This window comes from Serinus canaria, chromosome 1A (genome assembly GCF_022539315.1).
Source record: "Serinus canaria isolate serCan28SL12 chromosome 1A, serCan2020, whole genome shotgun sequence".
Classification (NCBI taxonomy): Eukaryota; Metazoa; Chordata; class Aves; order Passeriformes; family Fringillidae; genus Serinus; species Serinus canaria.
The window spans coordinates 45,202,320-45,228,908 of record NC_066314.1 but is presented as its reverse complement, the minus strand read 5'-3'; the positions used below and the strand labels follow the sequence as shown (position 1 = coordinate 45,228,908).

The following is a 26,589-nucleotide window of genomic DNA, read 5'->3' as shown; positions in this document are numbered from 1 at the left end:
ACATGCTTGGAGGCCACTGGAGACGCAGCGATGTGGCCGATGACACTGCCGGCTGTGTCACTGGAGTGGGATGTGAGAGATGATCTACTACTGCTAAAAAATTGTTCTTGGTGTCTCTAGGATCACAGCTGTCAATTAAGTGCTCCTGATGCCATTGAGAGTTCCCCAGTAAAGGCTCTGTGTGCCATGCTTATGTTAGTATGATTTAGTGGGGTTGAGGGTGTGTAAGGGATGAGAGTCACACCTAGCACTCAGTTGTGGGTGATGCTTCCAAACCAATCGTGGTGGTTTTATATGAAATCGAGGGAGAAGTCTGTCTCATTCACATGTCTAATTTAAGAGCATGTGGGAGCCTAATTGTATTAACTGGCTTTGGAGTTGTAGAGGAAGCAGAACAATAGCAATCTCATGCATAACGCTTCCAAACTTTTCTTCTGTTCTGTCACCAACGTGGGATCTGCATATTAGCAGTGTTTCTGTTTTCTGAAGAATGCAGTTGATAGGCTACATAATTTCCTAGCTCATCAAATAAACTTTTTGTCAAAAAGCTGAAAGGTATAGAGAAAAGGCTGAAATTCATCCTAAGATTTTCTAATATTCTTTAAAGTGATAGATCCCAATGACTTCTTTATCTGCTTAAGCTATTTTCCATTTCTACTGCCATCCCGATCCGTTTCTTACGTGTACAGTCTCCATGAATATGTTTGTAATCTCATGAAGATTTAGAATGAAACTTTACATTTTTAGATTAGGGCTCTCTCTCTAAAGTTAGCAGAAGGAAAACTACATTCTGTGAGTGTGTATTGGTAGCTTCCAATTTACAATACCTGTGATGGCAAATACAAGTCTGTGTAGAAATGGGCATGTGTGTTTTGGATTTTTATTTTTTGTTTTGAAAGAAAGGCATCGCTTCATGAAACAGGCTAAAAATACTTTCAGTATTCTGTTCCTTCTCTTTGACCCCTTATATCTTCTTTTCACTTGTCTGGTTGAACTCTGCCTCCTCTGCCCTTAGTTTTTCAGATTTTGTTAGAATTCTCCCAAGGTGGTGAATTCTCCTTGTGTTAGTCTAGGAATCAGATATGGTCTTGGTACCTACTTGCACTATGCCAGAAGCTTGGCTTCCAGTTTTGAGCTTTGTATTCTTTCATTGGGTTTGGGATGTAGGTTCTTTGTTTTCAAATTGTTCTAGAACATTACAGTGACTGAAAAAAACACTTGGGACACCAGACTTTTATCTCTTTGATCTGAGGCCCAGGAATATACCAATCCTCCTTCAGGAGTCAAAACATGTGCCCTATATAAGGCTGCACACCAAAGAAATAAGAATATAAGGACTGAGAAGGTGTCTGCTGTGCTGACATTGAAAAAATTCTGCCTTCATGACTGAAGGCTATCTTTGCTGAGCAATAGCCTTGACTTTACAACCTGGTTTACAACTCAGAACAGCATGGCTAAGCTTCCCACATGACATAGATTAAAGGATTGCTGAGTGAATATGGTATATGTTAAGAAAGTCACTGTGGCACAGCTAAACGTGAGGAAGCTTTAATTAAAAAATAAAAAAAAAAAGAAGAAGACATCTGTTAAAATTAGGTTATCAAAAAAAAATCTAAAACTAATAACTAAAAGGTGTTTGGGGTTATTCTGTTTATTTTAATTGAGTCAACACACAGTTTTTCAAAGGTGCTTTAGCTACTGTAAATTTCTCCTTGATTTTGTCTTAAGTTTTCCCATGATTGTCATGATTGTGATGTGATACTGAGAAAACTATTACGACTTAGTCCGGAAATTGTCAATGACAAATCTATAGGTTTAATTAAAGTAGGAAAATAAAATGTAATACAGAAAATAATGTCGTTATTTGTGTAAGAAAAGTTGCATTTAAATATGATTGACTTTAGGCAAGATGCACAGTAAAAATAAAAACTCCCTGCAATTCTCTTAATTTATAAAGAAACAGAAAACTAAGTAGTGTCCACTCAACAAATATTTGAAAACCTCAGCTTGTACCTGGGCAGTAATTTAGAGTTGATGTGGCTGTGATAATATAGGCAAGGAACAGCAGAAGTGAAAGACAGAGAGGTCTAATTTCAGTATTTTGATCAAAGGAGTTTCTTGACAGATGTAGCAAGAAGACTGAAAGCCCTTGTGGAGTAGTGCAGTTCTGGTGAGAGCTCCCTGGAACTATTAATATATATATATATAAATATATATATATATATAACCATATAGAACTATTAATATGTAAATCTCCATATGTATAATTAATATTCGCCCTTGACTTCTGCTTCTGTGTTTTCCCACGCTCATTCTCTTGCTTACTCTTCTAGAATATTTTAAATCTTTCTAGTACTGTAGCTCTTCTTTTAAGTTTTCTCTTTTTTCTGGTTTCTTTATCACGAATCTTCAAGCAGCCTTTTTGTATATTCCATATATGAATACAATGTGAAATAGAAATAAATTGAGTTTGTAGGAGCTTTGTCTTTTTAGAATACTTCAACAAACACTAATTTGTGAAAGAAATATCCCGTGACTAAAGCTGAAATCTGATCTCCATATTTAGTGACTCAATGTCAGATGTATTCAGGGGAGGTGAACCTTCTTATCTATGCTCTTATGTGCAGGGCCAATGGAAATGGTACTTCCTGACCCTAAATTTATTATTTTGTGTTGCCAGCTGCTGTGTTTTCCCAAAAGTCATTGTACCACACCTGAAGAAGAAAGGCCAGCACTGCCTTAAGCTCTGGTCCACTTTAATCAGCTGAGAACTTTTGTCTGATGCCTAACTTTAAAAGTCATAGAACAGTTTGGGTTGGAAGGCGCCTTTAAAGGTCATCAGCACATGGCACAGCACCTGTGCCATGTGCTGGGACATCTCCTAGACCAGGTGAAAACCCCATCCAGACTGGTCTCAAATGTTTCTAGCAATAAGGCCTCCACCACCTCTCTGGGAAACCCCAATTGTAAAATACTATTTCTTTATATCTAGTCTGAATATGCCTTCTTTTAGTTGAAAACCATTACCCCCTGACCTATTGCTACAGGTTGTACTAAAAATTCCGTGCCCATCTTTCTTCTAATCCCCATTTAATTATTGAAAGGCCACAATAATGTCTTCACTCAGTCTTCTCCAGGCTGAACAACCCAGCTTTCTCAGCCTGTCTTCATGGGAGATGCGGTCCACCTCTCTGATCGTTTTTGGGGCCCTCTTCTGCACCCACTCCAATGGGTTCATACTTTTCCTGTACTGAGGACTCCAGAACTGGATCCAGGTAGGGTTTCACCAAAGTGGAGTAGAGAGGAAAGATCACCTCCTCACCATAGACCTCTCACATCTTGGTGTGTAACAGTACTTCCATCCCCACAATGAAGATGAAATATTTTTACTTTCTATGATTCAGTCTCTCTGACTGCCAAGTTACAATAAGAACTCATACCACAAAGCTCAGAATTCTTACTTTCCCACAGGAGTTGTTATAGGATTAGCACTCTGCCACCCCTCATCTGAGGACTGTGAAGTAAAATCATCTAAGTGTGATGGTCTTTCTTTATTAATAGTCTTCCTCAACTAATTGGCTTCAGAAACTGGCAAAAAGAATCAGACCTTGAAAATTACTGACTTATTCTGAATCTTTGTCTTTGCTATGATAAACATTGCTGTGTTGGCTCCAGTAGAAAGTATGGTTCACCTGATGTAGAAGAAAAAAGCCATTTTTAAGCAGCAGGCAGTTATTTTGATTGAAACTTCTCTGTGATGAGTACTGCATGTCTTGGGATTCTATCAAATGACAGAAAAAATTGAAATTCAGATTGATTAGAGAACTTGAAAGCAATTACAAATGACAGACTTTTAGTCTTCATATTGATTGACTGTGTGGTAAACTTAAGTTTCACTTTAAATTTACTTTTAAACTTCATTGATCAGTGTTCAAATCAGTGGAGTTAATTTTGGTTTGAAAACACGTAGTATATCCTCATATATGTGTAGATGGTTTTTTGGGTTTTTTTAAAATTTGTCCAAGTTATGCTTGAAAGAAGGTAAGCTGCTTTCAAAAAAAAAAAAAAAAAGTCTATATGTATCTCTTTCCTCTGTGCAGATTTTTTCTTTGTTTACCAGTATTGTAGCTGTCTCAATTACTATGAATCTTTGAATTCTGGCCTGCCATGTATTCTCTGAGCAGAGAAGATTTTAACAGCATAGTGCCTTCTTTTCCATCTAAAGACTTGAAGAAAATTCAGTTATCTGTTAACTGGGCTAGAAAGAGGCCAGTATCCATGTCCCATTTGGTAGCTGACTCCCTGTTCATTTAAGAACTGCTGTCATTCTCCTTGGAAATACCTGATGCATGTCATTTATTACCAACACCAGCCTTCTTTCATTTAGGTTGGTGCAGACAGGAGGAATAATTAACCAACTCAATGTGAAATGCAAAAACACTATAAAGTTCAAGGCAACCTATTCCAGGTGTGACCATCTTTGCTTTTTTTTTACTGTGCTTCATTATAGGTGCTTCCATAAAAATGCTTTCAGGAAACAAGCATTGTCTAAAGATTTGACATTTTGTCTTTGTGTCTTCATGAGATTTTTGCAAGCTAATTAAAAAACAAACAAACAAAAAAACACCCCCAAAACATAAAACCACATTGCACATTCAAAATAGTCCTTTTTGGGAACAATTGTAATTTGAAAGTCTAATCAAGAGTTTCTGGTTTTACTATCTGTGGTCATCAGAATAGCTTCTTTCTTTCCTCCTCTGCTCTCTCTGCCTTCCTTTCTTCTCTCTTTCCTATTCTTACAAGAAAAAGGTGTGTGCCCACTTTTAATAAGAAAAGTGATTAAATTTTTTCATGGTAATTTCTTGTTATTTTAACAATAAAATTTAGAAAAAGAAATAATTTGCAGATTTTTTTTTCTGGTATATCTCTTCGAGTGCTATCTCATATGTTGAGCTGCTAGTCATGCTTTTGTTTGCTTTTAGAAAGAGAGTAAAAGTGACTTGTTTTAAATTTCTCAGGAGACCATGATAATCGGATTTCCAGTTTATTCCAAATGAAGAATGTGCTAATTAAAACAATCAAAATATTGTTTCTGCAATAATTTGTTACTTATGATTGACATAACAAACTACTTCTGCACTCTCATTTCTCATGGGTATGTTTGGTAAATTAGACAACTTGCTATATTTCTTCACCTTGCTTTTTACAGGGAACTTCCCTGTTGATGGAGATTCTTCCCACCTACATATATACAAAACAAGATCTCAGTGATCTGTTGTCTTCTCAGGTGAAATGAAAGATCTGCCTGGTTTGAGGCCTTAGTTCACTGGTAAATAAAATTATTGATGATACCAAGTATAACATAAATAAATTAGAGCAGAATTAAACAATCATAAAATTCTAGGTCTGCCTTTCTCCAAATGTATCTGGTTTAAGGCCCTAAAGAACTTGTTACCACCTGTCTTGAAGCATTGTAGATGAGAAGTAAATAACTCGTGATCGAAAAAGGTGTTTTCTAAATTGAAAATATCTAATTACGTAAGAAGTTTTATTTACTTATTAAAGATGTGCCAATGGCTGGATGAGGTTATTTGGTAAAGAAGAGTTTTCTACCATCTATTATTCCTGGTATTCTGATCAGAGTGTTACCTGAACAGAATCTGGACTATAAATTATGGGATTAGAATGGTATCATTCCCACCTATACTAGCCTGTTTTCTGATCCCTTAGACTGAGTTTCTGTTTTCCTATTTACAGTTTCTGGACTCTTAAGCAAACTTAGATATGAATTTCTACTGGTCTGGAGGATGTTTTTGAAAGCTGTACCATTATAGTGCTTTTAGCTCGATAAATAAGTCCTCTTTATTAGACCTTGCTAATGCTTATTAACGTCATGCACATTATTATCCCTAGTTAAGAAAACATTCCTTTTAGTAGGTGTACCATGTTTGAAAAGCAGGGCTATTTGGTGCCTTTGGGGGATATCTGCCTGTGTGTTTCAGAGAGAACAGCTGACCCTTCTTCCCAGAGAGTATCATCTGTTCATGAATGGCAGAGTTCCATGGAAGTGGCTGAAGATGTGACCAGTCCCTCTCTCTCATTGCACTTCTTTCATAAAATGTTCCCAGATATGGCTTCAGCAGAAGAGTTTCTGTGAGAACTTTTAATCCAGCTCAAGCAAAATATACCAGGTGAATTCAACTAGTCTGCCCAAACTGGGGCAGCTGGTGAGCCCTATAAGCAGGTTAGCTGTTCTTACACTCAGCTCTGGCCCTGGAGCTGCTTGGTGATACCTTCTGTTTGAAGAGCAGTGGGGTGAGTGGTAATGTACTCTGTTGCTGCAGCTATTCAGGAGGTGAAACTCTGTCCTCTAACTCCTATGTGATCCTAACTGAAGGTAAATTATTCAGAGTGTCTATGTGTAGCATTTGTGTTGCGTGACTTTCCAGCTTGTTGTGTAAGAGGGGTTTTAATTATGTTAGATTGTGCCTCTCAGTCTCTGGAGGAGCTTCTGTCCTGCAACTAGCTGATGATTCATACAGTTTTTCATGATAATATTTTTGTTTATTTGGTTGTATTTGTATAGTAAGAGAGCTCTGGAAATGTCATTTGTGGTGCAGCATGAAAGTTTGTAATTGTCTTCCAACACCACTCACCACTCTTCCATGTCTGAGCAACTGTAGTCTAATGCTGGTTTTTCCTTTAACTGTATCTAAAATTGAGAAGTGCTTTTCTGCATCCAAGTAGCTTAAAAAAAGCTACACATATAGCTATGCTACTCCCCTAGTAGTCATAGTTAACTTAAAGCAGGTTAATTTCATGTTCCAAATGCACATATTTTTCCAAAATATCATAAACTGATATTTTGGAGCTGACTTGGTGTCAGCCAGCCTTTCATGCTCTGTGACACTCAGGTGTTCTGGACTCTTACCTTGATGGCTATTTTGGTGGAAGTATCAACAATCATTACTTAAAATAGTAACACGTTTTCAGTTCCTATTTCAAGTAAGTGTATCTAAGTCATCTGAAATGGAGTATATGCACATATGAAATTATTTATTATACTGTAAAGGATTCTTTGAGATGTATTGCCTACATCTACCCTCAGTACTCCTTTTCTGCTAGCATTTGATCTCTAAGAAACAATTCTAGTGCCTAACCAGGTGTCTAGACCAACTTGGATACTACAAATACTGTTTCTGACCTCTTGCTGTTTCACCAGAAAGACAAAGGTTTCCAAGTTGTGTGTCACACCTGTCAGCCATTGCAGTCACTCAGGATACCCTGCAGTGTATAAAATGGCCAGATGTGTCTGCATTTAGCCACCTGAATCTCTGCTCTTTGTTTCACATCTTCTTTTAAGCATCCTGTGTGTAATATTACTTTTTAAAGTAAATACAGTTACTTGTGAAAAGTAATCAACTTTTAGAGATATTAAATATGCCTAAAAAGTTATCATTCTTAGATAAAATATTTTGCACATTATTTGTCAATTTTTTTAAGATCATTTAGGTTTCATAAATACTTTTCAAAAGAATTTAAGTGGTTATCCTCTCATATTTGCAACCCCCAAATAAATCATTTGGAGAAAGTAAATACAGTTAATTTGGTTTTTATTCTCTAATTTTCCCCAGTCAGAGTTAGTAACTACAAGATGTGGTGAGCTGCAAGCTTGCTAAAAGACTATGATTTTTAATGATTAGTTTCAATAACATCACATGTAAGCAATTATGTAAAATTTCAGTGAATGTTCCACATAGAGTTGAAAATCTGAATGTAATTTTCCATGACTGTATATGTACCTATAGCTAGAAATGAAATGTCATTCTACAGCCAGAGATATTTTCTATACATTCTTATTTTTTTCTACACATTTTTCTCCCTACAACCTAACAGATTTAGCAAAAACTGGGGTAGGGGGCCTTTATTTTATATTATTTCTTATGAAATCACCAATTCCATTCTTTCTGGATTTGAAACATAAGTTGAAAAATAGCACAGATGCTCTTGTATGTGGAGTGAGGAAAGAGACAAGATGAAGTATCTTAAAAATACAGCTTTGATCAGAAATATATTCCATATCGAGGTTACAAAAGAGAAATGTATGGCCAGTGCAAATGGCAGAACATACACTTTCTTTGCTTTCTGGTCTTGTCTCATGCTGGGGGAAACTGAGTTGTTGCTAGGGCAAATAATTCCTTTTAAACAAAATTGTTGTGCAATGTCTCCTTTTAGAAACATTATTCTGAGAATCATCCACCATTTCTTACAGTTTCTTTTGCCTTGTGTGTCGTAAGTTTTGTTCCCACTTGGTGGAGGAATTTGTCGTTCCTTCTTTGCATGTGATGTTTGAAAGACCAGGAGTGGAACATGTAACAGGGTTTTTTTACAGTCTTCAACCAAAGGATATGATTTCAAGAGCTGATCTATCACATTGATATTGCTTTGCACTGATTTTAGTTATTAAGTGTCACCAAGTTTTCCTCTTGTATTACTCTGCCCTGCCGTACTATATTGTCAAATTAATATGTACTTTCTGAGCACAGCCAAAACCCACTCAACTGCTTTCTGCTGAAAAAAGAGATCCCCACAGAATTTCTCCATGTGATTGTATGTGATCTCTCTGCAGAATTACATTTTACATCCACTGCCATTCACCTCTCAGAATTTCTTATGAAACAATCACTAAAAGTTACAGACACACTGAGAGGATTTCTTTTTGCTTTGTTGCAAAGCTGAAGCATTCCAGCAGACTTTTAGCTTGAATGTGAGTGTTGAATTTGTCCAGCATTTCACCTAAGGGATGTTGACCATTATTTTATCAGTTTGATATGTTTAGTCCATAAAAATGTTAGCATGGTATTTTTCTGAAGAATCCTTATTTTGATGTTCAGGCATAAGGCAGAATTTTGTGCTGTAAAATGTGATGGTTCATGAGAGCCTGTCTGTCTTTAAGATGTCTAGGAACCAAGCCTTATATAGTCACATAGAAAGAAATCCTCATGGAAACGGCATTATGGAGGTGGCAGCTGCAGCTCTTTATTTTTGTCTGTGTTGAATTTTGCAGTAAAAGGTTAACCCTTTATGTGATTATGAAAATTACGTGTATGTTCTCCTCAAATACAGAATATACATGTATCAAAAAAACCTGAAGATGTGCAGAAGAGATAAAACAGCTCAATAAGAGCTAAAATTAACTCTGTTTGTACCAGATTACACTGCTATTGCTGAAAATTTGGGCAAGAACTATATTTAGGCATTATAATGTGGTTGGAATTAGCAGTAATAAATCCTTCCTCACCTAAAGCTTTTTTTCTTCGTTAGATGCTGGCAAGCAATGTTCAGAAAACTCCATCTCTTTCCCTGAAAATCATTCTCATCTTTTCATTTCCTGGTGGGTCATGGGGAAACGATGAAGGTAGAGACAATGAGGCAGTAAAACCCCTCAATACAAAGTCAAGTGCAGAATGCAGCACTGAGGGATGAATTAGCAGTTTTGAAGCTTACAAGAGCAAACTCCCAACCCACAGAGACGTTCGCTGTGATTTCTAAGGGAATGGGTTTTGAGAAGCTGGCAGTGTTGGAACCTAGGCACAGAGCCTTGAGACCATCCACAGCAACCTTGCCCACCATTTTTTGGGGGTTTCTCCAGATTAAGGAATAACCAGAAGAAGAAACTGCAGTTTATTGCTCCTCTTCCGTGTTGTTGCTGGTGACAGTAGAAGCCCACAGTCTTCACCACTTGCTCAGTAATCTTGTTCTATCTCCCAGGTCCTTGCTATAACTTTGACTTAAGTGAGAAAACATTGTTCTGCCTCATCTAAGATATCTGCAGCCAAAGTGCTGCCATCAAAGAGCTGTAGCTTGGTCAGAGCACAATGTTGTTTGCTGTGTGAAATGAAGCTTTCCTGAATATTGCTACTTCTGTTTTTAAATGCTATGAATTTTCTTGGTCTTCCACCTTTTCTTGCTGATCATCCCCTTTTATATCGTGTTGGCAATACAACTGATATCCTCACTACTGAGGGTATCCTAGTGTTTGCAAAGCAGTCTTTGCTATGGAGATATGCTTACCCATCCTTCTATAAGAGGGTAGTTTCCAAATATTGCTCAGTTCTGACTGTTGGTTTTAGCAGTCAACTGAATGTGGGGAATAGGGAGTTGAGAATACATTTTTGGGCAGATATTACACATGTGCAAAGTGTGATGCTAAAAACATCTTTCTGGATCAAATGAAAACAGAAGTTGAATAGAATAATCATGTCACAATACAGTTGTTACCATAGCTATAGAACAATTTTCTAGTGGATCTTTATTTTACATTAGAAATATTGTGCCATGGCAACGGCAATGCCTGTTAAAGATCTAACTCTGTCATTATAATTTATCTATTACAGCTCTTTTCATTAGTGTTATTAACAACTGTTATTCTCCTGAATGCACTTTAGTTAGGAACATGGAATCTCTTGAGATACAAATGTGAATAAGACGATTTCCAATTTTACATGAATGCAAAATGCACAGTATTCAGTATGCTTCTGATTTTCTTAATGTGCTCTGCAGTCTTGCAGTCAGAATCAGGAAAAAATATCTGAGTTTGATGAAGCATCTGTAAATTATAACTCTCAAATACTGAAAGTGAGAAATGGTATTCCATAGAGTTCTATATCTGTACCACGAGCAACTGTGCTGGGGTGCATCAGTGTGAGAATAAATAGCTGATTGAATTGCAATCTGCTGCCTAAATACCAGTTTGGTTGTATATAAACTGGTGATAATAGCAATATGTATCTGTGGCTTTGAGATTATGGCACAACTGAATTTATTTGTAGTTCCAAATGTAAATGTTTTCCTTGTAACACAGATATGGCAGTATCACAGTGATTTTCAGAAGTAATCCTCAGATGGATAAGCTGTACGTGCAGTTGTAATAACACTAAACTTCTGTAGAAATGACATATGTTTATGTTTTGGTATTATGATACTCTTTACAAGTAAAAAGATAAAGTGGTAAGAAAAGCAGTGTCTGGTAAGGAAGCAAGATGTCTTTCTGGTGGCTATTTTTTTTTTTATTACAAAAATAAATGTACTTACCAAAAAAAAATTTTACTTATAAGCTGAATGCTTCTCTCTACTGGGATTGAGTCCAAGAGCTTGAACTTCTCCTGTTCTCTTGTGTCCCTACCCTCTTTCCTAAAGTTCCTTCTCCCAAAGCTCACTCAAATGTCTGGGAGAAGAAAAAGCTGTCATTATTCAATGGTTGTTCACCGAGTATAGACCTATGTAATGTAATTCTTTATAAAAATTCTTAGTGCCAGTTAAGTTGGTTGAAATAATAATAATAATAATAATAATAATAATAATAATAATAATAATAATAATAATAATAATAATATAATAATAATAATAAAAAGACATAAAATTAAGAATTAGTAAATGGTTCAATAGCGTGGGGTTTTTTTTAATACACAGCAATATTCAAAACAAGAATTATTTTTATATGTTTGAAACTACTATAATATTATAGAAAATATTTTATAAAATATAACATTTTTGCATTTCTACTAAGCCTCAGGAGAAGTATTCATTTTGGTATCATCTTCCTTTAAATTTATGACAGAAATATGCAGCATTAAAAAAATCTATCTCAGAGATGGGTAATTATTATAAAAGCAAGAATTTAAATTTTTCTAATAAAGTTGCCTGTTTTAGCAAGGGTATTATTTAGTGGTATTATCCTATGTAAAGCTTTTCATTCTTTAAGTTCTTGAAATGGAGATCTTAGATATTCCCATGAACAATGAATCTGTATTTTTAGATAATGGTGAAGTTTGAAGAGCTTATTTAACATCTCACATTTTAGGTCTTAGGTCAGCAAATACTGACTTGGAATAAGAATGAGAAGCATACTCTAGGAAATTATTTTATGATTATCTGTTGTGTGGTTTATTTTTTCCTTCTGTGATTTCTTAAGAACACGACAGGGAGTGATAGACCACTGTACTATTTAGAGCAATGCTATAGTCCATCTCTGTGCTCTCCTTATTTGCTGAACATAAAAGTATTAAATATTAACAGCATTAGGAAACTAAAATAATAATGCAAGTCAGTATTCTAAGAGCATTAACCTTAACAGTTATCAGTTCAAAAGGCAGAAGATTCAGAATTATGATTGGTTCATTAAACTGTTGGATATCTGGAGGATTTCTAGTCCATCCTCCCCTTTGGAGCAGGACTGTCATCATGAGATCAGACATGTCTTTTCCTAACCAGATCTTGAAACTGTCCAGGGATGCAGCTGGCACCACTCTGCATAAGCTCTTTTAGGGCTGCAGTGCAGCATGCAGTGCTCCTTGCTCCTTAACCTTTGTCATCACCACGTGGATTTTCTTTTTTCCTGACAGCCCCCAGTCCTTTTTGTTGCCTAGTATAGATGTGGTTTGCACTGCTCAAAATCATGGGGTGAAGAAGCTATGGCTATAAGATCTTTGCTTACTTTGCCACATAACTAACAAAGCTCTTATTAAAAGTCTCTAATAAGAGTTTCCCTGTCTCTGCCAGGGCTTTTTTTTACTCTGGTCAAGACAGACCAAAGGTTACCCAAGTAGCCAATAACCAAAGGTTATCCAAGTAGCCATTAACCATATTCCTTGGTTTTTGCATGATGAATTTGACACATTAGGGGGCTGATTTTTTTGATCTACTGAAATGAATAGTGACCATGCTTCAAAAATATTCTGTGTTTAAAAATGTTTAATACTCTGAACAAAGAAAATCTTGAGGAATCTCAAATCAGATGCCTAAGCATTTTTGCATTTTCAGCATTATATCCTTGTGCCTTATCTCCCATTTTTCAAATTAGCATAATATCACATTACAGTCTCACCTTAGAAGGATATATGAGTTCATATTTGTGAACTTCTTAGATAGTGGACTTCATAAAAATTTGAGAAGCTGTTAAGGAACTTGATATTCAAAGAAAAATTTAGATGCTGTGCAGTAAATAGGTAATAAGACCACTCCTATATAAATCCCTGGAGATTCCTAAAAGGTGTGAAGATGTGACACTTAGGGACATGGATTGGTGGTGGTGGTGGTAGAGTAGGCAGTGCTGGTTTAACAGTTGGACTTGATGATCTTTGAGGCCTTTTCCAAACTGAACAGTTCTGTGATACTATGGAAATGTTGAAGAGTTCTTCTTCATTAAGCAAACTTCATTCTCAACATTAAGTGAAATGGGGTATTTTTGAAAACTAGTAGTGATCTTATAAAAAGTGAAATAGAGTGCTTGCTAACACATAAGAAGACTAACGGGTGCACAAGCAACCCTTGTTTTAATTTTTCCTGACTTCCTTAAAGTATTTTTGTGGGTATTTTAAAGATGAAGGCTATACCTAAAGTGGAATATATATACTTATGTGTACAGCAAGGGTTGTGAAAGATCAAGCTGAAAAAGGCTCATACAATATATTTGGAATCTTTGCTGCCACATCAACTATCAACACAACCAGAATTAATGTTTTGATATGCTGTCACTGCAGCACTGCTGGAAAGTAAGTGACACACACACATACTTTCAGTACATATATTAATTGACCACAGGGGAATAGGAGTTCTCCATTAGAACTTACTTTGTTTACAGTAATAAATTGAGCAAAATCAGGGCATGAGATGCCAGTGGTTCTTGGCAGTCTGTACTCATAAACTGTTTGCATTTTGCCAGTCTTTGGGCCAATACTGAATAGACCCACCTAGACAGTGCCTAGGCACAGGGCAAGTTTTAGCTGGGACCAGAGACTATTCCCAGTCATTATTTGGATGGACCAGCTCTGTCATGAGAAGGAGAGTTTAATTTAAAAGACATGAGCCTAGTAATTCCTTCAGATCCTCATAGCTGTTAGCCAGTACTATTTAGCAACATAGACATAGCAAAGCTAGTGGTGAAATTCTAGCAATCCAGGTTCTGTAAGCTTTTGTTTTTCTTGATTTATTCCCTCCTGGTATACTTTGTCCTGACAAAAATATTTATCTCTTCAATGAGTTCAATTCACAGCTATGAGATACCTGTCTGGAACATCAAAATAGGACTCACTTCATGACAGATATATCATGAAGATATCTGGTCACAAACTGAATGCTCTCTCCTTTAAGTCAGTGGCAGTGTAGTTAGCCCAGTTAACAGAGTACAGGGATTAATAGATTTCACTCATTTTATTAATCTGATCTCTGACTATGGTGGGAGCTAACATGCTTCTTACCCATGTAGAAAAATGATGTGTCCTAATCTGGAGCAGAATTTCAGCTACTGAGTTTTTCATGTAAAGGAAAAGCACCAAAGCCACTAATTATTTACATAATTTATTCCTAATTTTGAATTCACCTTCAAAATTGCAGACATATGTATAAATCAGCAACTTTCAGAAATCAAAGAGAGGATGCCCCATGTCCTCTTTTTTCCCCTGAATTTTTTCCCCTAAACCAAATTTTTCTGGGTTTATTGATCCCTTAAGCTATGTCATGTCCTACATTTAACCTTTCTCCATAACACCTCACATCTTTTTGATTGCAAAATGTCTGAAGTGTATATTCTAGCTGGTTGTTTCTCAAAGAAGAAAAGTATATTTTCTAGGTTATTAGAATTTTATATATTTTTATATATTTTCTAGGTTATTAGAATTTTATCATATATAGAAAAACACTTAATTTTATATTTTTAAGCTGCTGACTAGTAAAAGAGTTGATGAAGTTTTGAACTATACACCAAAGTCTTTCTTCTCTCATTCATAAAGTCAAGCACTGCTTTCTTTTAGAAAGGATATTTTGAGATTTGATTGGGGTTTTTTTTTGCCAGCAGATATTTTAGTTAATTGGAGAAAACTGCTCAGTGTCTTTGCACATTATGTCATGATGCTGTGCTCAATTCCTTGTGGTAGCTACTGCTGTGCTCACAGTCCTACAGTTAGAGTCCATCTAGAACATACAACTTCTGGCAGAGTGAGATGAATTTATTTGTCTTTAATGAAGTAGTTTTAGAGATGTGACCATTAGTAGGGACATGTTATTCTGACTAGAACATGCTGACTTTATGCCATGTTGATAGAATGATGTTAACCACACCAACACTTCAAGTGAGGCAGCTCAGGCCTCCTTTTTTTTTTTTTTCCCTTCCTAGGTCTTTCAGCAACAAGCATAAGAAAGAGCCATAAAATTTAAATAATTCCACTCTAAACCTTGCCAAAGTAGTGCATTTTTCTGTGGTTGCTTTTTGTGTTTATGCATGTGCTAAGTTACATATTAAGTGTGTTTGAAAAGACTTGATTTTGTGTTCTTTTTTCCCAATGGTTACTATTACTATTCTCAAAAGTTCCTGAAAATAAAAACAACACTCAGATCTATTCCTTAGAGACTGTCAGTAAAAAGGCATCATAGTGTAAATTCACTATTATTATAATGGCTATAAAAAGAAAAATTACTAAGAATACTCCTGACAATAATGGTTCTTCGTGTATTTTACCACCTACAAACTACCTACCTAATTCATCATACTAAAGTATATAATTTTTGCACATTTCAACTCAATAGCAAATTAAAAGAGACATCATCAAGCTGATGGAATAGCAATGGCCTATTTTATCCTATAAATTTGTTTTTTCATGGGATTTATATATAGCACTGAGCACTGTTGGCTGTCCTTCTACCAGCAGATATTTTAGTCAGGGTAAAATAATCATATTTAAGGGGTTTTTTTAAGAGAATAATAAATCAGTTCATGGCATAGTTGCCTTTTGTTTCTTTACATAAGAACGTTCCAAACAGCATTAAAAAGTAATTTTGAGGGGAGTAAGGATTTTTTTGTTTGCAGTATTTTATCACCCTTTTATGTTTACAAGGTTCTCTCTCATTTCAGAGCAACGTAGCCAGGGTGAAACATCCACTGAAAGTGAGCTTCCTGAAGGACACCCCGCTGAGCAGTTTGCAGGTTTACTTCATGGATCATCCCCTGCCTGTGACCCACCTGAAAATCCACTGCAGCTGTACAGCAAAGTAAACCTGAGCAGTGGGCCACTGGAAAAAAGCATTTTGAGCAAGAGCGCAGCACAGCAGATACAGCTACGGAAAGAGAGCAGCTCTGACCCTCCTGTTAAGAAAAAAAAGCCACCAATTGTAAACAGAACCATATTTCATACTAAGAATAAACCAGCAGAAAATCATACCCTGGTTGGTGCACCAAGGATCAGTGAACAATGGGTTATTACCACTGGGGGATTTGTGGAGCGAGCGTGCACGCTGGGCAGAATACGATCATTGCCAAAGACCTTGCTGGAAATGCATTTGTGCAAAAATGTTTCAAAATCTGATTCTAATCTTATCACCCATCCACCAAATGATAAAAAAGCAAGAAGCAATTGGAGTGAACCCACGCCAAAGCCGCAGTGCTCCAGAGGGAATTCAGAGAGAACACCTTCCTTCACATCAGAGTGGGAAGAAGTAAGGGTTTTTTTCCTTTTATAAGTACTGTGGTCTTGTGGAGACACTGTTATTGTTTTAAGTTTCAGAGACAAAATAAAAAGTGAATATTCCATACTGCAAACCTTATTGCTAATGTCACAGTGTACTGCATGGGAGTTCAACAGCTGGCACAAAATGCAAAGCATTTCTGTTCAAATGCTGCCCACTCAGTAAAGTCTATTGTTTCCCTAGTGAATGAAGTTAACCAGAAGTAATTCTGCAATTTTTTGTGGCACTGAAATTATTGTCTACTGAAGCCCTCACCGCTGACAATAATAATGTTGGTAAAATCCTTACTAATTGTGCCTATTGTTTACATATTTGCTAATAATTTCCACCATGACAGTGCCCATCAGGAAGAGGCAGGAGAAAATGGCAGCAGGAGAGAGTTGATTGGGCATTGTACAAGCCCTCCTTATGTATCATATCCTCTAATTGGTGTGTAGCCTGTGTGCAAAATGCTTGGCACATACCTGGCTGTGTGTAGTGGGAATACTCTTATAGCAGCAATGACTTCAGGACTACTAACAGAAGTTTCCACACTGAATTTGTAGAGCACATGCTTGCTCATATGAGAGACTTTATTTTGGGTTTAGAATTCAGTTTAAATTAATTTTTAGATACTGTATGTTTAACTTTTTTTCCTGTGCTGAATTTCAAGAATGTAAATGGTTCTTCATAGGCACAGAGTACCCATCTCACTGAGGTAAATGAAGAGTTTGAAATGTTTGGATCTTTGGTGCTCCTACAAAGTGAGAATTTCTCTTTAAAACTGCTACAGTGGGAAAATTAATCTATCTCCAGGGTGCTATTGTGTTCAGAAAGAACCCTGAGTTTGATTATATGGTTGGTTATTTTTCTAGGAAAATGTTTCAAGCTAACCTAAGTGTCTGATTTGATAGGGCATTTTAAGGGACTTTTGTAAGGGAAATACTCTCTCAGTGAAGATGTACTAAGGATATCAGGTTTTGATCTTTACAACTTGGATATGTTATTATAAAATCCTGATTAGAATCAGGTCCAGGTTTTCCTTTCTACATGGTCATCAATGTTTGATCTTAAAAGTAAAGCAGTGCCATATATATATATATATATGTATATATTTATGTATAAAGTATGAATGCTCAGTCTGCAGATTCTGTCGTAATTTCCAGACTTTCTCCTGTCACCACTGAATAATACATACTTTTCCTACTAGTCCTAATATTAAGTTTAGTAAAGTGTGTTTCTCTTTGTCTGTCTTCTTAGTCCACAGCAACCTTTTGATTCACTTTTTGCTTTGTCCTGTTCTCACAGAAAATAAAATAGATACAGTGATTTTGACCTAGTCAGTTCAATGTGCCTTAGACACATGTGAGTAAGTTTTGGGATCAGTGCAGTGTTGTTTCACAGAGAATGTTGTTCTGTGGTATGTGGGGACACAACTATGTTTCATACTTATTTAGTGTCCTTGGGGCAGATGGAAAGAAAAGGGGGCTAGGAAATTCTCTGGAAATATTAATTGAACAGTTGATCTAATTGTGTGTATTTTAAATACTGTGGAACATGCAAGATTTTTTTTTAATTCATTAATATTACTGCTTAAATAAACCACTAGTGGTGATACCTAGATCACCAGAGTCATCACTGTGTGAGCAAGTCTACCATGGAAAAAGAAATACTAGTCCCAAGCAGTAATTTTTGCTAACATTCAAAATTGCATATCAAATTGCAATCTACAAATCAAAGTGGAGAAATTAATTGTCTACCTTTGATTTATGCATTTTTACAATTTTGATTATTTTTTCCTAACGAGGGTAATAATGCCATAAATCTATGCATGAAAAACTAAAATAAAATGTGAAGATGGGATCCCACAATTGTTTCACTGTTCTTTCTTTTGCAGATTGATAAAATCATGAGTTCAATAGATGCTGGAATTAATACTGGACTGGGGGAGATGAAAGATCACGCCACAAGTAAGGAAAAACAAGCAACTATTGTTTAATTTTGACGTAATTGTCCATAGAGAAACTGTGGATAAGACATTGCTAAGTAACCCACTGTGTTGAAATAATTTGTAGATATTTGAATAACCATGAACAGAATCTGTGTTGTTTACTGTTAGAGATGCATTAGGCCCAGTGTCCTGGAGCTGCTGCTTTAAATAGCATATTGGAGTCATTAATGTTGTTTTGAAATCTTACCAGAAAAAATACTCCATTAATGTCTTTGTATTGAAGCCTTTCTTCTAGGGGGGTATTTTACAATCTTTTTCAGATGAGCTTTTGTTTGGAATGATGGAACTCTAGTGTATATAATCCATTAACTGCTGACACTTTTTTAAGAATTGTATTATATAATGCTGCTTTGAAGAAATATTTGGCACAGGGCTGAAACTGTTGCTGACAGACAGTGACTGGTGTCAGCAATGATGGGAAAATTTGAAAACCTCTGCTACTAAGAACCCTAAGTCATGCTTAGCCTGTTGGTCTGTCAGCATAAACCTGAGCAGCTGTGCTGATAAGAATTTTTAAAGCATTTTATTATGTCTTCTCCCTAACTCAAGGAGGGAAAACTGACTTGCATGTCCAAATAATTTAGTCCTGAGGCAAAGCTGTGTTACTCAGCTGTACTGGTACATCCCTGCTAAAAATTGCATTGGGTTTATATGTAGGGCAGGATGTTTTGTACCTTATCACTTAAAATTTGGAAAAGGATATATTTGAACAACTGTCCATTTCATGGAGCATTATGTATATACAGGATGAAACTGTGTCTTATCAATGAAATATAATTGACACAGCTATTTTAACCATAGCTTGCGGTGAAAAGGGGATCTAGGATAAAGAGAAAAGAACTGATTTGAATGCAAATATCATTGCAGATAAAACAAGCAAACTCAGCTTATTTTTTTTTCTAAAAAGAGCAAGGGACAATATAATGAGAAATGCTAGGTATGTTTTTCTGGCAGTCTGTTCTTTCTGCAACTTGCAAGGTTGGAAAAACAGAGTTGTTCACAGACAAACTCCACATTAGGAGGCAGTGAATAATTTCTGAGGATATTCTAAATAATTCAGGATTTTCTGTGTCTTATATTTTATCGTGGTAGTTGTACTGGGTCTGCTGGAGGTGGAGTTATCTTTCCTACAGCAGCCTTCACAGTTCTTTGCGTGGGTAGCTGGAAAGCTGTCAAACACCCTGGTGCTCACCCAACACCAAGGCTGCCTCTCCAACATTCCCCACTTACCAGTGGGGAGAGGGTGGGCAAGACCTTGGGAGTGAGCACACCCAGGACAACTGACTCAAGCTGCAAAGGAATGTTCCATACCATACAGGGCTGTACAGCAATAAAAGCTAGGAAAAAGGAGAGGGAGGCTGGATATCACCAGCTGAATATCACCAGGAAGTAGAGAATAAATCTTTTGTTTTCCTTTGGTTTCACACGGACCTTTTCTTTTGTATTGTTGTATTAAACTGCCTTTATCTTTACCCAAGGGGTTTTTTTCTGTCTTACTCCCTCCTGTGGCCTGTCCTGCTCAGGGCAGTGGTGGAGTGGCTTGCTGGGCACCTGGAATCCAGCCAGGGTCAACTTCCCACAGCAGCACACAGGCATCAAAGGCAAAATTTGGTGTAGGGTAAGAAGCTGCAGAGCAAGTAAAAGCCATGAAATGGAGACAATAGCAACAGTATATGTTTGAAAATCTCCATGTTTTAGTGATGTGTAAATACTAGTCTATCTGTTCCCATGACTGATCACTGCTTTTCATTTTCTGCTTTTTAAGATCAGAAAATATATTACAACTCTTGTCATCAGCCATTTTGTACTTCTACTGCATACCTTATTTTTCTTGACATAGAAATACAGCATTGGTGTTTCAGCCCTTGCAGATGGCAGAAGATCTTCTCTTTGCTTCTTTTCCCAGAGTGGACATTGAGTCCTTACTTCCTTTCTATTCAGTGTGCAGCTTTCTGAACACAAACTTTTTTTTCTTTCCTGTCAACTTCTTAGCAGTCTTTAGCTAGTTTAGGATGATAATTTGATTTTGATCTTAATTAAGACATCAAGCTATGATCCATCAAAATACAGCTATCTTTCCTTAAATTGTATCAGTTTTGCTTTACATGCAGTTTGCAATAAAGACATGTCTTTCTACTATAGACCTGAATGTATGCAGCTTCACATGTATGTATTCCACTTTTCATTCCTTTTGGCCATTTCCAGATTCAGTCAAACACAATTTAGGCAGCAAAGCAAAGGGAACTATTATTGAATTAAATGCATTACATGCATCAGACATGTTATGTGGGATTCACATTCTCTGAACCTGAGAGAAGCAGAGAAAAGAATGATCAAAACCATTCTTATCTCATTTGCTGCTCCTGTGTTGTGCCAAAGTAGAATGCAGTATGGAGATTGTTTACCCAGAGTGATGGGGTTTTGTTTCCTTGGCCTGTCAGGGCAGTTGAGTTGAGTGCTTGTGCAGTTTTAGTTTAGACATAATATACTATAGTATAATATAGTATAGAATAATATAATATAATAAAGTAATTAATTAGCCTTCTAATATCAGTACAGTCAGATGCATCATTTCTCCCTGCCACAGGGGATGCCTTGATTTACTATAAAGTTATACTTCAAGTACATTTTTTTTTATTAGTCTAAGTAATAACTAAGTAATAGGTTATCTAGGAGGAAATAAGGAGTTCTTTCTTCTCACTGCTAGCAGGCTTCTCCTTAAACATAGCACAACCAAAGGTAAAGACCTGGCCTATGCTTAGGAATAAAAAGTAGGTACTACAGTATCACATAATATAATTTTGAAATACTTCATGAGTTTGTGTATAAATATTAGGGATTTTAATTTTTACTTGCATATATGTGGAAAAAGCTTATCCAGTAATGCTTAAAAATAATATTTTTAATGTTCAGAGTGTGTTAGTAAAAGAAACTTTTACTGTTGAACTGTAAGCATCTAGATCATTGAGCACTGTATTCAGGCAAATTCACTTGTCTAATAACTTTTTAGCAAGTAACAAAATTTCTGGTAATACTGAAGAGTAAATGTAGCTTCCTATGGAATCATTCATTTTAGTGTTTGCTTAGTCCTGTACTTCATATTATACTTCAGTGTTTTCATGAAGGGCTAATAAAAACAAAAATATGTAAAATTCAAGCCCAAATACTCTATCAGTCATAAAGAGCTTTTTGCACTACATGCTATCTCATTCTTATTAAAAAATATTTGAGAGGAAATATCTCGTGTGCTCATAATTAAATAGCTTTATTTAAAATTAGACAATGATGACATCTTGTGATGAAATTCTTGAATAGACTTGCCAGAACTTTGGCCTGTATTTTCCTACTGGTGGTATCTGGAAAGACTTCTCTTGGATCTCCAGGGAAATCTCTTAAGAAGCAATTAGAGGAGCAGTAAAAGGAGAGATTCAAAACCGAGTATGCTCATGAGGATTTCATCCACAGCATGCATTCAGGAACAAAAAAATTAAAGCAGAGCTTTCCATTTGGTAGCAGAACAGGTACTGGAGGAGCAGACTTAAACTACAGAGAGGAAGATGCCTGTTGATGTTCTCTGAAAAAGTAAAAGCAGGAAACAAGTAAGAACAACTCTTGATAACTGACAAAAACCCCAAACCCTAGCCCAAGGAATAAAAAATCCCTTTTACCAAGAGGAAATAAAAGGTGCTGCTGGCTACTGATCGTCTACTCAAGGTGATGTGGAAACATCTGCAACACCTGGCACTTAAATTATGGCTGATGTGGTTCTTCAGAGTCAAATTTTTCCAAACCACAAAGGATTGCATCAATGATTAGCATAGGATAAAAAATAATAATGGTACTGCTAAGAATTATCCTAGCAAATCAAAAGTTCTTATCAGCCTCTGTGGCAGTGAGTAAAGAAGTTGAAGATTCAAGATAATATTGTCTCTCATCTCATGTCCAAGTCTAGCATCAGTCAGATACACCCTTGTATGTATGCATGTATAATGTAACTCTTCTCTCTCCTGAGAGAGAGAAGAGTTTAAAATTAGAACCATTTAAAAATTTAAAATGAGAACCATTTGGCAAGAACAAAAATCATAATCTTAAATAAGGCAACTTGAACATGGGTCTTGTCCCTGGGATTATTTAAAACAAGATTAAAGAAGTGTCTTGAGAAAGTCATGAGTCAGTTTGCAAGGTACCTTAGCTGTTTGCATGCTGCTGACAGAATAGCAAGGAACAGAGGAGAAATAACTGAAGAGTTAATTTGGAAAACAATAATTAATTGGATATGAAAACAAAATTTACATTGTAGGTACTTTATAATATATATCACAATAGTAGTACAGTCATATAGAAGCAGGGAAGAAGAGAGGAACTTTTGGCTTGTATTTCAAAGCCAGTTGCTTTGAGATCTCAAAAATAGGATTAGATAGAGCTTTTAAATATGTGTTGGTGTCCAGGGAAGCAGTGAAGAATATATTTGTCCTTGAATCTTTTCCAAAGACATTGGACATGGTAGTAATGGAGGTTTTTAGTGGCCATTTTTGTGTAAGAAATTACACTGACAGATTGCCCAGGGGAAAAAAAAGCTGAAAAAGGTAGCTGTCAACAAATTCAGAGATTTTATTTTAAGAAATATATAGGGCACAGGTTTAAGACAAATCTGGGGGGTTTTCAACAGAAATCTACAAAAGGACGTAGTACAATCTTCACCAGTGTGAAGAAAAGAAAGTGAAAAGGCCCTCTGAGCTAAATGTTCCTCTCTTCTTCCACCTTAGGCAAAATGAGGAAAATTTCTCTTATCTAAACATGGTGGAATAGCACACGTGTGTAGAGACATGGCAGAAGTGCCAAAGCACTCAGTGAGAAGAGATTTAATAAAACATAATTATATTAGTGCATTAATAGAAGAGGAACAAAGAGGTCTTCAGTACCTTAGGGAGAGCTGCTCTCTGGAGGAAAGGGTGCATGGAGTAGGAGCAGGGAAGGGAAAAGCACAGAGTGATTTTTTTATTGCATGAGTTTTACTGTAGAGGTTGTTAGTGAATATATGACATGCACAGTTAATCCTAGAGCTAAAACCTCAATTGTAGATAAGGAAAGAACAGATTATATAGGTTAGGTTTTTTAACTGTCTGGAAAACTTTGGCCTATTAGTGGCTTTCTGTGAGATTTCATGAGGGATGTATCCAGTACCAGAAGATTAGATAAGAATAAAATAGGTCTTATCTTCAAAAGAGGAAAGAAAGAAGAATGTGGGGAATTATTTTCAATTAATAAACAAGTCAATGAACAGATACACTACTTTAAGTAGACAGAAGAAATAAGTAACAAACAATATGGATCTCCCAAGAGCAAACCTATTAAAGCCATCTAATTCTCTTCTAGGAGTGGATAGGAAATATTAGGTAAGGAAAAAAACAGTGGATGTCCAATATTTGGACTTCAGTTAGGGTTTTGACACTGTCTCATCGGTTTTTCTTGCAAATTAATTGAGAAAGCATGAGCTTAATAAAAGTAATGGTAGGTCAGACAGATTAATCTTATTGGTAATGTCTAAATTCAGACTTCTGGAGTGTGGACTGTGAGCACATCTGAGCCATTAATGCTGAGTTGGATAAGCAGGCACTTGGTTTGCTATTGGTCATCATGTCTAAATGTCTGAAGCATGCAAAATGGCACTGGGGTCTTAGAGGAACTCCTCAGATGTAGCTGTCTAAAACTACCTAAAATGAATCTCCCTCTGTTCCTCAGGACAAGATTATAAAGGTGATATAGTGGAGCATCCAAATGGATTATTATTATTATTAGGAAGATTATAATTTTGCTTACTTCCAGGAGCATCTGCAAGACTTTTGAGTAGTTGCCAGAATGAGAAAGAATAACAGTTGGGATATTTCTGACCTTGGCTTGAGTCAGAATGGAACAGATCACTGGTTTATACCCCTTAGAGTCTATTTTGTAATGATTGTAATAACATGATTTAGAAGGAGCCTATCTACAAAGTAAAGTAAAAAGAAGAAACACTAAAATTTCATATTTTATTTGCCTAATTCTAAACAATTTTTTTTTCCAACAATAAGTCTTTCAAGACATACACATCAGTAGACCTGTGTTAGTTGTAGCTTGGTTGCTCTTTGCAGGTTTGTGACTCAGGGTTTACTTATATTTGCAAATCACTTGAAAGGGAATAATAAAAAATAATCTACTTCAAAAAAAAAACCCAAACTAAAATGGGTAATGGATATCATATCATCATCATGATTAAAGCTAGAATTGTGTCAAATCAGAGCAGTTAAAATAATGAGTAAGAAAATAATTGTTGAAAGTCATTCCACATCAAAATAGTCGACAATCATTTTAGTTTTTTGAGCGAGTCACTTATGTCAAATATGTTCTAGCACATGGAGGGTGATTTACAGTTTCATAATTCTACTGATCATAAATTCTATTTTGGATGCTGTCCATATATGCACTAAACAATTACTGTGTGTATACAAGTCAGGATATTTTTGGTCAGCTGATAATGTACCTACCCTTGAGTGCTCTCATTGTTCCACCTAGAGGCAGAAAGGGTAGAGTTTACTGAAATAACTTAATTTTCTTGATGTAAAATTTTATTTTGAAACATACCGTCATACCTTTTTTTTGTTACAGCTGAAATAAGCAATTCTTATTGCATTTAGGAAGACTGTATTTTTCAGGGTTTTGTGTTGCCCTTTTGTGAGAGCAGTGCCTTTTCCTGTGCCTGGAGATAATCCTAGCACCACTTGCAGCATCTATGCCTTAATATCAATATCAAGGCTACAAACCTTGCTCAATGACACAGCCTGAGAACTTGCCTTTCAAAGATTAATGTTGCTTTTTACTGGAAGAGGTATATGAAATAGAATCACATCACATGAAAAAAAAAAAATACTTTCAAGGAAGCTAGCAAATCTTGTGGTATATTTATTTTAGCAGTATGTATTCTCATGTGTACAGCTTCAAAGAGACTCATGAGTTGGCTCTTTTAGGGCTGCTTTGAAACCAGAAGGACTCTGGAACACTGAAGGCTCTGCCTGAGTTGACTGCACTTGGTGTATCTCATGTGAAAGCAGGACTCCACTGCATTGTGCTGTACTCTGAATAAATCTACAATTATGTCAGGTTTTTTGTACAAACAAGACCTTATTGCTTCTTGATGTGCCCACTGCATGTTTGGGTTTCAATGTCATGTAGTCCAAACTTAATGCCAGGGACTGACAGTAGGTCAAAGAGCACTGAATTAGAACACATTTTATAGTGTTCTTTCTCAAATCTTCCATTTCAGCATAAAACTTGTAGACAGTCATCATACAAAAGTTATTTTCTTTCTTTTTTACCTTCTCTACTGATACAAACAAAGCTATTTTTGATGATTTCTCCTTTGCAGTATGGGAAAAATTTTAAGAAATTTTACTTTTCAGATTTGTGAGGGAAGTTACTTTGAACACAAAGATTGGGAGAATAAAATAGACGTGAGTTCACCAGCTTAGGAAAAGATGGAATCAGGTGGGCCCACATCCTCATCCCACATGAGAAGAGTAAGTGTTCATGTTGTGCCCTGTACAGCTGTAAGACAATTGAAATTGGGCACAACCCTTGGCTGCCTGAATCTACATGCTTTGGTTTCCTCCCTGTCTTCCCCCTGTCCCCACTGCCGCTGTTCAGACACGAAGCCTTCATCATCCCTGGAGTGGTTCTGCCTATAAAAGCTAATATATTAACTGAAAAGTCAAACTTTCTTTTATTAAACAAAGCCTTGTTAGGCTGGCCCTTTTCTGTGTGCTGCCATATGGTTGCAGTTTTGGCAAAGTGGTTTTCCTCCAAAGCTGTTAATATCCTCCCTCCTCCAAGAGCTGAAAACAGATAAAATATAAGTACTTAAGGCAGAATTTTAATTGGAGATGTGTAGGCATGTTGACATAAGGCAGATTTCACAGTGGTACATTATAGACTTAAAAGTATATATTTTTTTGTAATTTAGTTCCTGTTTTGCAGCATTTACCTTGTCCTTTTTAAATCTCCATTTGATTAAAATAAGATCTTTGATAAAGTGGACTTAATTAATA

General features: G+C 36.2%; 1 protein-coding gene across 1 annotated transcript in view; it reads left to right on the top strand.

Moving 5' to 3' along the window:
• Nucleotides 1-26,589, top strand: part of ANKS1B (ankyrin repeat and sterile alpha motif domain containing 1B) — a 410,803-nt gene that overhangs the window by 180,186 nt on the left and 204,028 nt on the right. The window contains exons 13-15 of the mRNA XM_050969884.1: nt 6,411-6,424; nt 15,922-16,488; nt 18,395-18,467. Coding sequence (XP_050825841.1) covers nt 6,411-6,424; nt 15,922-16,488; nt 18,395-18,467 — 654 coding nt within the window. The remainder of the gene's footprint in view (nt 1-6,410; nt 6,425-15,921; nt 16,489-18,394; nt 18,468-26,589) is intronic.